General features: G+C 34.5%; 1 protein-coding gene across 1 annotated transcript; it reads left to right on the top strand.

The window, feature by feature from the left end:
- Window positions 1–136: 136 nt before the first annotated feature.
- LOC135691205 (sodium/hydrogen exchanger 8) lies at window positions 137–12695 on the top strand. Its single transcript, XM_065209003.2, has 16 exons — window positions 137–459; window positions 1305–1477; window positions 1965–2104; window positions 2416–2499; window positions 2688–2789; window positions 3364–3398; window positions 3902–4045; window positions 5085–5193; window positions 5901–6006; window positions 7520–7636; window positions 8512–8594; window positions 8766–8877; window positions 9450–9592; window positions 10377–10442; window positions 10905–11036; window positions 11352–12695. The coding sequence occupies exons 1-16, from the start codon at window positions 287–289 to the stop codon at window positions 11469–11471; spliced, it is 1839 nt and encodes a 612-aa protein (XP_065065075.1). The 5' UTR covers window positions 137–286; the 3' UTR covers window positions 11472–12695.
- The last annotated feature ends 2082 nt before the right edge of the window (window positions 12696–14777 follow it).

A 14777-nucleotide genomic window follows, 5' to 3' on the forward strand; every position in this document is an offset into this window, starting at 1 on the left:
CAAAAATACTTTTTCGCGAATTCCCTTCAACTTTAGCTACCAGCGCCTTCCAGATGGGCTAACGCCTTAGCGCCTTCCAGATGGGCTAGTCTCTTTTTCATGTGGCACTGTACGTCATCCACAACAAGCAAGACAACAACAATTTGATAAAAACGATCGATTACCTCGATTTATCCAGTTCACAGCAAAGTTTGAGGACTTTTATCTAAATATCGACAATTATTTGAGTTATATGTGCTCAAAGGTATTTTCTAGAAAAGACTTTGTCATTGGATATGAGTGAATCATGAGAAAAATGGAGTCTCCAACCAAACGGCCTTGTTGGCCCAAGTACAGTCTGAGAAGATCAAAAAACCTAATTTTGAGGTTTTGGTTTTTTCTCAGCATTTGTGTCAGTATCTTACATCTCTGTGATGCAGGTGAAAATGGAGATTCGTTGGCCAATACCACTCCAAAAATGTATGTAGAAAGTTAAATGTTCGGCAGTTATTCCAATTTTAACTTGATATTTGATCGAACATAATTGCAGTAGCCGATTTCGATTCAATATATTAAAATCTTACATTGTCAAGCTTGCGATGCAGGTGTTTTTACTGAAATTCTAACAATCGATCTAAGACATTTTTTATTTGATCAACTGATCTACTGTTAATTGAAAGACCCAGGGTATCGAGATTTGAAATAATCTTGGTTCAGTTGTTGCATGTGACAAAAATCACTCAAACTATTTAATTGATGGATTCAAGTTGACGTCAACAATTTTGTATCTCGCTATCTACGGATCTTTTTCGAAAATGGACTTCAGAATTAAAATCTTCATCTTTAAATTAGTTTATACTGAAAATTCATGTTGTTTGGACCGTTCGGTCGCATGTTTCTTTGCTTTGAATTGTTATCCATTTTTGCCAAATGTGAAGATACAAATTACTCGAATCCGAGAATTGCCTTTTAAGTTTATTGTTTAAGATCAATAAATCAACAGTACGTTTTGTCATGAAATAAGCAAATTAATTTGATGCTAATTGTTTAAATAGGCCAGTTCTTCTTTTGTAGCTTTAATAGATTGAGTGATGATATGGGCCTAAAAGGCTATCCCAAAATTAGCTTTCATGATTTTAATCACACTGTTTTAATGCTTCACTTCTTTTGAACAAAAAATATTCAAATTTATACCTGTTTTTTGTCTTGCAAGGTTATAACATCTGCTAAATTTGAAAAGTTAGGTTTACATCAAATAAGTGTGAGTAAGAAGATGTGGTCATTTTGATTTTTCCCAACGCTTCTTCTTTTTTGTCATAACTAAGGTCATCAACAACTACACAGAACACCACCAATCATACAAGAAATCAAACAATTCTAACAACCAAAGCATCACCAACTACAATAAAAGCCACAGAATCACCTTATATCCCAAAGGAACCAGAAGAACAAGAAGAGGCAACTGCAATGACAATATTTTTTATTTTGCTTGTTGTTGGTGAGTGTAATGTTTTGATCTAGTCTATGTCATCTTTCCTTCTAGTGTGCATGCATTGAAATTTGCTTTGATTCCATCTAGCAGGTCTTATGAAAAATCCCTGTGTAAAAGATATTCAAAATAATGTGCAGATATCATCTTAATGATTTTTGAGCATTTTCTAGAATCAATCCATTAGCCATTGGTTGGGTGGCATTTGAATGGGATCATACTAATGCAACTGATGACTGTATTATACGTGAAACATGCAGTTGCAACTTAAACCATCCGGTTTTACACACAAGATCATAATTAACTAGCTAGTTATTTTGTATTATGTTGGATTAAGCAAGTTAACAAGTTCATGTTCATTTTAAGACACTTTTTTAACTCGTTAAGACATTTTTAAGAACTTATATTTGTTGTAATTAAGTACTGTTATCACATCTCTTAGTCGGTGTCTTTCTTGAACATTTGAATTTTTAAAGTTCTTTTTTCTTGTTTTCAGCTATATGCATCTTTGCTATACATTTGTTGATCAAATCAAAATTTGCCTACCTCCCTGAGAGTGTCTGTGTGGTGTTTTTGGGTGCAATAGTGGCACTATTTCTGAAATTACTGAAAAATAGTAATGTTGCTAACTGGCAGGTAAGTTCAATTACTATTTTATATCCTTGATGATTGGTTACTCATAAAGTTTAACATTTTTCCTTGTTTTTCTCTAAAATTTATGTGTATTTTACAGAAGCTACTTGTAAATAATCTTTGCTTCAGCAATATTGCTTGGCATTGGTTGTTTAGTCCCTTTGTTGAAATTATGAGGCATGTCTAAGATAGCAGTTGTTCTCTAGACTATAGGCTCTCTTCATAACTTTTCTTTTTATCAGATCTCAGTTTTCTTCTCTGAAACATGAGTAGTTTCACTTTTAACTAAATTCATCATCCTAATTACTTTGCAGAAAGAGGAAGCATTCCACCCTACTGTCTTTTTTGTAATTATTCTTCCACCAATCATCTTTGAATCTGGTTACAGTCTTCACAAGGTGAGATTTAGACATTTGTTGATTATGATCGCTGTTATGTTTATTTATGACTTAAACCAAAATTATCAATCACAATTTTTATTTTAAAAATCTTGAATGGTGAAATGAAGAAGATAATTTTTAAGGTACAGTTTAAGTAAAATTGATATTTTTGATTTGTTAATACACTGAGATGTTTTTAATTCTAGGGAAATTTTTTTGCAAACATTGGATCAATTTGTGTTTTTGCTATCTTTGGGACAATAATGTCAGCACTTACTGTTGGTGGTGGTATCTATCTATTTGGAAGAGTATGTTTTATAATATACCCTTTTGCTGTAAGGAACAGATGATTCTAAATTGCCACTCTGAGTTTTCCACTTAGTGCCATCATCAGGCAGCTTTAAGATTATATATATAAACTTATGTTGATCATTGACAAGCAATATAGCTTAATAAAGCTTACATCAATAAATGCCATTTATAGTTTCACTGTCTTTTGATGAAATATTTTTTGACATAAATACATTGGATGCAAATAAAACATAGGAAATAGGCTGTAGATTTAAATGTTGATATACACTTATAAATATATAATATTATTTCTGTTCTGAGGTTGATGGGCAATTGAACATTTCCAGCAACCATTTTTGTCTGAATTCCGTCAAGCTATCAGTGCTGTTATACTTCAGGCAAGACATTTTTTGGGCAGAAAATTTGCAATTTATAGAATGAATAAAATGGGATCAGGTAGTTTTGAAGAACTGAGTTTTGACCTGTGAGACATAAAGAGCCTTTACCTTTAGGTGGCAAGCATTATTTATTTAGATAAGACGGTAGTATAAACACTATATAGGATTAATTTTTCCTTGAATTGTTTTACAGGCTGGTATTGCATTTGAATTAACCCTTGTTGAAAGGTACATAACATTTCTCAGTATGAGTGGTGATAGTTCCTTCTTACTGCTCTTTCTTTTTTGAAGTTTTAAAGAAGTTTTATATAAAGTTTTAGCATATACATAGTAATCATATCAGATTAAACTGGTCTCTATCAAATTTGCCTTATAGTGATTAAGTTTAATACAGTTTATAACACAATTTTATAGACTTGTTGAGTAAAAATGTTGTATCAGATACACATTGTAACCTAGGTCTATCTAAAAAATGCTGTGAAATGTATGTTCCTTCTTCAGCTTTAGACTTAGGACATCCTCAACACCATCAGATTTTAATTATATAGCCTCTTATTATCTTCTAGAAAAGAGAGATTTTTGCAAAACTTTACTTTCTTTCTTTCCCGAATTGTGTTGACTTTTTTACCGATAATTGCTTTAAAAACAAAGTTTACACAGGCTTAGTAATTAAACTGTAATCTATATATGGAATAGAATGTATTTATTGAGATGTGTCTGTTTTGTCTCAGCTTTGCATTTGGTTCGATGATATCAGCTGTTGATCCTGTAGCAACACTGGCAATCTTTCATGCTTTGAATGTAGATCCAACTTTAAACATGTTGGTGTTTGGTGAAAGTATTCTCAACGATGCTGTGGCCATTGTTCTTACAAAGTAAGTGGCCCACTATGGCATTCAATGCCAAATTGTGATTGTTTTTTAAATTTAGTTACTGTTGTTTACAAACTCGTACAATATTGCCAGGGATACACAAATGAAGGCTTGGCATTATGAGAACCCTATTAACTTTTCTCTTATAATATTCTATCAACTTTCTTCTATCTTGACGTTCCTCTGTCTCAAACTTCTCTCCAGCTCAAGCTGAAGGTACAATCCACTGGACATTTCCCGTTGCTGTAATCTAATTTTCTCTCGGTACCTTGGGGACAAACCCCCGTTATGATTTATGGAGCATAGTGCATACATGTTAGACTATTGTTTAGCATTGTGATATAAATGTATGATAAAATACTATAAGGGCATTAAGAAGGGTGGCCTGCTAAGACCCTGAAGGAACTCTAAGAAAGTTACAATGCTTCGGAACCAAACATGGTACCAGAAAATCTTCCCTTTGGGAGCCTCGTAGATAGTTCACATAATGCATTTTAGAACAGTTTGATAAACCTCAGCAAGACTCCGATTTAGAAATAGACTTTCCCGAAATCCATTTTTTGCTGCGAAGGAGACAGAAGGGGATGCACATTTTTTCATAATCAATGATAAAGCGCCTGAGCAAGCATCAAATTCCCTTAAAATTTTGGAAAATGCTACCCTTTATTGCAGCACAGGAAAAGACATTAAAGCCAAGACAAGTTATTTTTTAATTCGAGAAGTTATTCTCAACAGAACAAACGAAATCATCCAAGCAAATGAACCAGTAATAATAACAAATGTTTGTTATGTTATTGGACTTAACAGTTGTTACTATTACTAAAGCGCCTTTCAAATTTTTCCACTTAGAAATGAACGTACCCTCCAATCTTTTCTCACTTTTCTCGTATTTCTGGTCTGTTTTCTCAGTTTTTAGTCCTTTTTTTATCTCAAACTTTCTCTATCTCAAACATATTTATCGGTCCCCTTTCAGCTCGAGATTAGGAGAGTTGACTGTATAAATCATTTAGAGAAGTTTATTTTTTTTCTGTTCTCGTTGCAGGTCTGTAACAGCGCACACTGATTCCTTCTTCCAAGCTTTTGGCTCCTTCTTGGTAATCTTCTTGGGGTCGGCCGCCATTGGTGTCGTTTTTGCTCTGTTTGCTGCTCTGATATCTTTTCGAAAAAAATTTGAAGCTCTCTATTTAGGAGGGGGGGGGCACTTCACTAGGAAAGTGATGTGGATGTACAGAAAACACTTTTGCACCCTGACCCTTTCCCATAAAGAAAATATGCCAAAAACATACCCTGTACCATAAGAAATATGAAAATGTTACAATTATGCCAAAATATACCTAAAGGGGATCTGCACTATGCCTAAGCGCGTGTTGTTCGTTGAAGTAGATAATTGGAAAATTTTGTATTATCTGCTTCTAAAGACCTTGTCCAAAACAATTTCTTTGATTTTGATACCCCTTTCCAAGAGTTTTGAAGTAATTCATGGTACCCTGCCACATAACTTTAATCGGAAAAGTATACCCTGTACCGAGGCAACCCCCGGGGTATTTAGTTTTGTAGCTCCTATTATTTTAATAAAGGGTAGTTAAAAGCTGATTTTATACATCGCCTCTTACAACAAGCAAGATTATGCTAGCATTGTCAATATGTAAATAGACAGTTTCATTTTTATTTGTTATATGATGTGAAGAATTGAGCTCATTTTCCTTAAAATCTTATGCTAAAACCACTATGATCTAGAAGCTGCTATTTATTGCCTTTTATCGTTTGAAGCTTATTCTATTCGCCATGTTTAGCTTTAGTTTCACTACTTGTAGAACCTTAAAGATTTTGTCGTTTGATATCCTTGACTTAATTATACATTTTAAAATACGTTGATTTACGGCAGCATCCTTCACTGGAACTTGGTATGATGATAGTGTTTTCATATGCTCCTTACGGGCTTGCAGAAGGACTCAAGCTTTCGGGTAGGTCTTTACAAATGATTAACAGCTGCAAAGATTAACTTTGCGTATGTAGTTCTACTTTAGAGAACCGTCTTAGCTGGGAAACCGGCTGAGCTGAAAAACTGATAGTACCGGAAACCGGTTGAGCTGGAAAACTGGTCTAGCTGGAGAACTGGCTGAGCTGGATAGCTGGTGGTGCTGAAGAACCAGTTGAGATCACGTTTACACCGGGTCCGACGAACGTATAGCACGAAGTCGTTTGTTTCACTTTTGGAGTAATCACAATGGCTAAATCACAAGCAAGAGTTGTGATTGGTTGGTGTTTTTTAAAAGAATATTAAGCACTGTCATGTGCAGGGTCAATTTTGTTTTTCTGGGATATATGGCCTCAATATTCCTTTTGTTTAGGCCAATGAGGTGTATAGAATACGCTAGAGGGTCAACTCGAGGCAGCCCTGACCACAGGAAGTGAAGCCAGGACAAAACTGATTTGCACGGCAAGAGCGGAGAAGTGCCGTACAAACTCTTGTATGAAGCGTGCAAAATTAAGCAAAGAATTAAGGCGAAAATTCAGTTTTAAGTGATTAAACTGGAAAATCTGAAACACCTACGAACCTAAATTGTTGAATAAAAGGAAAATTGGAAGGTAAAGCATAATTCTGGACATTAACAGTGAAGGTACCGACCGTTGTTTTGGAGGATCTATAGCGTTTTTTTCGCAGTCCCTAAACATGCTAAACAAAACGAGTTTGTTGATCTGAAGGGGAATACCTGGTTTGTTTTTATTTATGACTTCTCTCTTTAATTTTTTTGGCATACCTTCACAAACAAACAGCCGTATATTTAAAGCCGATATTTTTGACGAGGTGTATCAAGTGATCACCTTGCAAGGCATCGGTCATGAAACAAGGAGGAATCTAGCAAGTACCAAAGAAATAAAATTTAAGAAAAAATGTATAAATTTTACAGAAAAGCGACAATATTGAAGTACCTAATGGTAAGGATAGGCCTAATCGTCAACAAACCGGTGAAGTAAAATTGATCCATCCCCACTTATATCCGTAGAAATACTGGCTGGAGTCGTTTATTTCCAACCCTATTATAAGACTGTTTTTTCTTATCAGTCAATTCTTAGACCAAAAAGAAACGCACAAAATAACAATCCTAATAGCGAGATGCAATAGAACGCCATACACTGTGAGTCACTTCTTGCCGTGCAATGCGGAAATTGATAGGCCTCACTGCCTCCCTACAGAGTTATCCCTCTAGCGTATTCTATACACCTCATTGGTTTAGGCAAGCCAGTGATTTAGGAAAGTCAATACGCTTGTTTTATGTCCCTTTACCTTATGTATAACAACCCTATAAAATTGGACTCTGTCTATGTAGAAATCGCGGTTTAGTTGGAACCACTTGAAACTTGTCAGCTGATCTGGAGTTTTCTTTAAAAATTTGAATATATATGTAGATGTATATATATAGGTGTTTATATGTAGAAGTACCTTCTTAATATGAATGATATGTTCTGTTCTAGGCATTATGGCAATCTTGTTCTGTGGCATCGTTATGTCGCATTACGCCCATTTTAACTTATCCCCAGTCACGCAGATTACAGTCCAGCAATTGTTTCGAACTGCAGCTTTTCTTGCTGGTAGGTGCTTGCTGGTATTCCTGTTTTATCTTTATGATCAAGTTCACGGACATAGCAAGTCTCTGGAAAGTTAAGTTGATATTGACGGGAGTGGGATTCGCAATAAATTTCAAGACTAATTTTCAGTTGTCTAACAAAACGAAAGCCTGCTAGAGCTTTTAAAAAAATGTCTCCCTTTTTATTGTTCTTTTGCTGAGCAGCTTTCTGTCGGCCTTTCTACTAGACGGCTCTGAGCTGGCTAGCCAAAATGCACCATTTTCCTACTGGCGCTTTTCGATTTTGCCAATATGAAGGTTTTTATCTTGTCACCTTTTTGTCACCGCCAGATTTTAAAATTTTTGAGTGAATGTTGAATTGAGCACAGTTTTTATGAAGAAATAAAATGATTCCTGTTTCTGAGAAGCATGGGCATCTCCGCTTTTATTGGATTCACGATTATACCATGTAAATTCCAAATAAAGCTAATTGAGAATATTAAAAAGTTCTTAATAGTCGAATTTTCGTGTTCAGAATTTTAGTCGGTTGCTAAATGAGGATATGTAACTCTGTTTTAATCCTACATACACCCTTACTTTTATACTTTACTTTTGTGAATCAGGGGTGCAAATTTGTCAACATATGTTCTATCTATTTTCTAATCCACTGTTAAACCCTTCCCCAATTTATATCCTTTTTCTGCATCAATGTATGTCTCCAATTTACTCAACAAGCATTTTTGTCACGATTAGGACCAACGCATCTTTGATCGTCAAATTTACTGTTTTCAAGTGGTTATCTTTAGTACTAAACTATCTACAGTTATAATGAATACTGAACTTGTGCTAGGTCTTGCTTAACGGCAAAGTTTCTGATGTTTTTAATTTGGTTTCTTCTAGAGCTATTAGTGTTTGCCTACCTGGGAATGGCTATCTTTAGTTTCAAGCACAGATTAGAACTTTCATTTGTTATATGGAGCATAGTGAGTATTCATTCTTTGGGTTCAAGCTTTCAGCTTTTGCTTCCAAACTTTCACAGTTAATCTTGCAACATGGATTGATATTTCTTAACAAATATCAAGAAATCATAAGAATGATGTGATAACTTTTTTACCTTACAAATAACTGCTTAATCGACATTTCATCTTTTGTAGATACTCATCTTGATCGGGCGGGCGGTGAATATCTTTCCACTGTCTTATATTCTAAACTACTTCAGAGAGACAAAAATAAGCAAGAAGAATCAGTTTATTATGTGGTACAGTGGTATGTCTTAAGATCGCAATATACATTTGAAAAAACTCGATACCTTATGCAGGATAGTCAAGACATTTTGTTTGATTGCACTGCTAACCAAGAACGAGAAACCTTGCATTCTTTTATTTCAAAGCAAATGTGTTTCATTCTTAGGCTTAAAGGCAATCTATCTCGTTGTGGATTGGTTAACGAGAACAATAGCTGGAACAATGGCCCAAACACAATTCCAGCGCTCCGCCATATTTTGCACAATGCGATAAATTAAAGGGGGACTGGAAACAATAAAAATCCCTTTGTTCTTATAACCAATCAACGTCGTGACAGATTGCCTTTAATTATGTTTGTGCAGTTGATGTGCTTGGGAGGCGCATTGTTTTAGAAAAGTCCATAATCCCATTTTTCATCACATAGCAAACTTACAATATACGTATACTTGGGTTATTGTCACAACTGTGTCATAGTGTGGTTATTTTAATGCTTAAAATTTTCTTCCACTACCTCTTGATGCAGTTGTGTTGCTTTGTTATCTTTTAACTCGCAAATTTGAAACCTAAATTGATTGCGCATCTTGTTAATCGTAGGCTTGCGTGGAGCAATTGCGTTTGCTTTGTCAATAAATCTTGATTTCGACCAAGACAAACGTCACGTGCTGATTACAACAACATTGATTATAGTTCTCTTCACCTTGCTCTTTTTGGGTGGTTCGACTTTACCGCTGCTAAAGGTATTTGAATTTTGCACATCTTACCTTACACGTTCATTTGTCAGTTTTATCTTTTTTTTGGATTGCTTAGAAATGAACGGTTCCCGGATAAAAATATATTCAATCATTGATATAAAGAATAGGTGAAGTAAATAAAAAAATATAGCAAGCAGTCAGGTTTTTTTAAAGAACTCTGGTTGCTCTGTATGCAATGATTTCATTTTGCCTCCAGTTTTGGAATATTGCTGTTTAGAAAGTTTTAACTTTATACGTTCCTAAATGAATGTTCCTAATTGTTAACCCATTTCCTTGGGTATATACTCTGCTGTTTGCTATATGCTTTAAACTCAATTTTAAGTGCGTATTTTGGACTCTAATGTAAACTATATGTTTAATCGTTGTCTCTATTTTGGAGCATTCATTCTTTATAATCCGAGAACCAAATCCAAAGAACATTATCGAGAATCGACGACCTCCCTAAAAATATCCTGCTCCTCTGCACAAATAGTTTCGTAGATATTCGACTGTCGTTTGTATCGTTTGTATTGATATTTGATGTTTGTAACGTCGAATAATATCCTCAGGCTTTAAAGAGTGCCTCTATCTTCTTGTGGGAAATTGCTACATATCCCAGTGTTTGTTCTGGTCTCACTTATGCTGAACAAGTATTCTTGTTGGCTATTTTTCAAAATCGATTCTTTTGTTGCTTTCTTTAATCAATATTTAGCAAATTCCAATTCTTTAATTCCTTGTATAATACCTCAAATACAGTTTTCTAATCGTTGAAATATGCTCATTTTTGTAGTTCTTGCGAGCCGAAGATGATTCATCAAGCTCTGAAGGGTTAACTTTGAGCAAAACTCAAGCCGAGGTTTGTTTGACTTTTCTTACTCTTTGTAATACATAATATGAAAAGCCTTGTTTCAGATAACTTTCGTGGATAAAGTGATTCTATAGCACATTGTGCTGGAAACGCTTTTTGCATCAAACAGAAGGTTAATATGGTTATAAAGAGCTTGATTTTCTTGACTTTTTATCTGAACACTGCAGCAACAGCTTCAATAAATTTAATCTTCTCGTCACCCGATAAGCCTGGGATTAAAGACTCATCCAGTAGTTTTTGTTAATTGTGTAGCCCACAGAGTTACTTATGTTTCATTAATACGGCCCTGTATCACTAAAAACCCCTGCACAGTTAGCAAACATGATTTTTGTCAATGTGATATCTCTTGCCTGTTCGTTTGTCCCTCCTAGTTTTCAACTGCATGATTTGGTTCTTTGTCCCAATTTCGGGTTTGTTCGAATTTTAACATTTTTTCTTTCATCTCGCCAGGGCTCGGCGTTAGACGCTGATCAGTTGACCGATGATGAGTATAGGGGAACCATTAGATCAAGGTTAAAAGGCTTTGTTCGTTTGGATGCCCGGTATTTGCTGCCATTCTTTTCAAGAAAAATGACACGACAGGTTAGCCAAAGTATATTGCTTACAATCCTGAACATTGTTGAGACAAAATGCAAATTATTCAATTTCCTAATTTACGTTCCCCCCTGTAAATGCGAATCCCTCCTCCCCCGAATGAATGCTGGATTAGTAGTTCTTTTATTTGTGCTTTAAAAACTTGCATTCAACATTGAATTTAGGAAGTTATTTTTCTTGGAATATCTTAGGTAGAAAACATCATCTCTTCTTGAAATATCTTAGCTATTTTTTTCCGAGATTGTAGAACAAATAGTGCTTAATTTCCTAGTGGGGCTTTTGATATGATTATTGTGATGTTAGGACTGGCGGGATGCACACGATGAAATGCAGAGATTAACATCCCATTGGTACAGCGAGGTAAGAAAAACAGACTCGTCTGAAGAAGAAGTCGATGTCCAAATCAAAGAGAGTCATTTTTAAATGATAATTAATTTTCTTAGGACTTTGTTTACTATTGCATTGTAACATTAAAAATAAATCGACGCAGGTTGTTTGTGTGTGTGGTTTTAAAGGTATTGCACTTTAACTTATTCGTCTGAATAATTTTGTCTATAATGTTCTGTCAATTTGAATTTCTGGCCACTTGTGCCGTGTTTCTTTAATGCAGTTGCATTCAGTGGGTCATATAAAATAGTACTTAGGTCTTGCATTTTGTGTAAATGTTTCTTTGAAAGCTGGCCTTTTGCATAGATGGAGCTAGGATTTTGAGTTATAGAAAATGGAAATGGGTTTCTATCAGGGAAAAGTGTTCTTTAGCCAATAAGCCAAGATTTGATAATTTTCTTAAGAGAAACCATGAAAACAGGGCGTTGTCTGAGCATCCAGTCAAAAAGACCCCATTTGGCTGTTATGTATTTTCTGCGGCTTTGCATCATTCTCTGTTGTTATGCAAAGATCTATTTAAGATTTTAAAGACACTATTTACCAGTCTTTCAAATAATCACCTTTTTGCTAATCGTGTTTTCTTTGAAAACTACTGACAATCATTATACACTTAGTATCACTGGTGCGTAATTTGTTCATGGACTTAATATTTTTATGGCCTTTGGTTTGAATTTCCAATGTAGTTGCAAGCTGGAGAAATTGGGGTATCACTTTTAGATTCCAGACCTCGGAAAGCCTAACTTCCCAATAAATTTATAACTGGTCTCTCTGGGGTATTCCGTGTCTCTTGTGACATCGCCTCTCTCAAGACCTGCTGGGCTAAATGAACTATTTTGTTGGATATTTTCAATGTACATAAAGATCGATATTTACTTTAAAAAAAATCCATGAAGAACAAAGAAATGATTTGGTAGACTCTGACCCAGTGAGACTTACAGAAGCCCAGCGAGACAGGGCTAGCTATATCCTTTCCTAGACATGATGGGAATAGTACCAAAACCTGTCAACATTTGCTACTCAATACAGATATGGACGGTCCTATGCCTGCTGATAGCCAACGTTTCAGGAATATCCTCAGTACTTATATGACCTAATGAAAGGAGACCAGTTCCAAATAAAGTTGTTTAACAAGTATAACAAAAATCGCTAATTCTCATTCATCTATTGTACTCATAATTAAAAGTAAATAATAGTACATATTTGCATTTGTTTATATCGATATATTCTACCTTTGTTTTTATACAATGATGTGTTATCTGGGACTGTTGCTTTTCTTAATGTTTCTAAGAAATTATAATTTCAAATTTTGCGTTACTTACTATTTATATTGGTTTATCATGCAGTATGTTTTAAAAGGAATCACCAGAATAGACAGAAAAGCTTTTTTATTCATGTTTTCTTTATGCAGCTGAGACAGATACCCTGCAGATTGAATGCTCTAGTGTTCGCTGCCTAGAAACTTGAAAAGAGCAGCAACAAAAACATTGAAAATATGCAGGCTTATTTGTGCGGGGGGGGGGGACTAATTTCACAATGGCTTATTCGAGGGTAGTTATGTTATTAGAGTTCAGGAATTTCTTACAAACGAATACGTATCTTTATATAGATCTCGCAGAGATGGCTAAATCAATTATGTTAGGCCATGTGATACTGCGCAGCAAGAGAAATTATATTTTTTCTCTCTTGTTAATGATGTCTACATGTAAAAGGGCGTAAATTTTGGTGAGTTTCAAGGCAATGTATTGATGTCAAATACATCATTACTACAGGTATAGCGTAAAATTCACCAGATAATAAACAGGGCTTAGTTTCTTTCACTTTCTGGAGGCTAAACAAATTTAAGTAATAAAGTGAAATACATTATGAAATATATATACTATAGTACATTGGAGCTGAAATACACTTACGTTCAAAAAGTATTGGGACACACTTTGAACTTTCGAAGACATTTAATGCAACAAACTTGGAAAGACTTTTTTAAAATCTTTCTCATTAAATAAGTACAGCAGCTATTTCCATAAATTTTTCACAAGACATTGTTTATATTTTGAAGCCTTTTTTGTACGCCAAACAATTAAAAAAATATCGACCATAAAATTTCTATAGGCCTCGAGACGAAAACATGGAAGTTCTTGAAATTCAAGAACTGAGTGAAGAGAAGCGCTTACAAATTGCTTTCTACTGAAATAAAGCAAATGGATTTTGTGAAACTGTGTCAATTGTTGGTTGCTCAATGAATGCAGCTTTTTGGGGTGTAAAAATTTTTTCCGTACAAGAACAGTAAAAAATTACAAAGGGTTGGCAGACCGAAGACGTTTACGACGCCGAGGGACGAAAGGTCATTTCTGCGGGAACTGCAAAGTAATAGGTTTGAATCCTTACCAGAAACTATGTTGTCATGTAAAATGAGAAGCTAAATCTTTGAACATAAGCAAAAACATGACTATAAAAACATAAGAAATAACAATTGTCCAGCTTTATAAGAAGAAAATGCTCTCTCATAACAAAAATTAAACAACGCCATCGAATACAGATTTCTCCTTGAATGCTACGCAATTTGACAAGTAACTTGAATAAATGCAATGATTTAATTGAATTGTAGCGTTTTCGTTTATGTAGTAAATTTTATTTGAAGTTTAAAAGTTTGATTTTGTAATTTGTTATATAAATTTTTTTGTTATGCAAACGTGAAATTAAAAAATTCTGGTGTATTTGTTTGGAAAGCGCTAAAATTTTTGGAAGGTCATGTGACTTTGTCATTGTTAGGCCATACAACCCTTCTGCATATTTTGCTGTTATAATCAGGAAAATCTAAAAAATTCTATGTTTTTATGGTTATGCTTCAAAGGTTGAAGTATTTTTTTAACTGTTAATTCCATTTTGGGGATGCGTAGCCCTAGATTATTTGGAGAAAGGCTGCCAAAATCTGAAAAAGTTTCCGTTGCAAAACCGAATCCAACGCAACGCCCTAATTCGTTAATCGAATTTATCCCAATACTTTTTCAACGTAAGTGTACACTATGTTATATTGTGTATTGAGTTTATAGATATGAATTTCTAGAAGACTTACAATGTTTACACTTATGATTTAGTTGCAATAAAATGTTCTTGTGATCTTGTTTTAAGAGAAAAAGGTCCTCACCAAACGTCTGGATTAGATTAAAAGCCATTTGCAAAACGCCAACAATAGAGATCATTTCAGTTCTGTATAAAATTGAAAATTCATTTGAAAGCGAAAATTCATTTGTACAAAATTTAATTGAAGATTAATTTTGAAATAGTGAATCATACAGTTTAGAAAAGAGTTTTTATTCAAAACACCGCTTTGCAAGGAAATTGTCA

This window comes from Rhopilema esculentum, chromosome 4, assembly GCF_057945365.1.
Source record: "Rhopilema esculentum isolate cy_ngs chromosome 4, ASM5794536v1, whole genome shotgun sequence".
In the NCBI taxonomy this organism is placed as follows: domain Eukaryota; kingdom Metazoa; phylum Cnidaria; class Scyphozoa; order Rhizostomeae; family Rhizostomatidae; genus Rhopilema; species Rhopilema esculentum.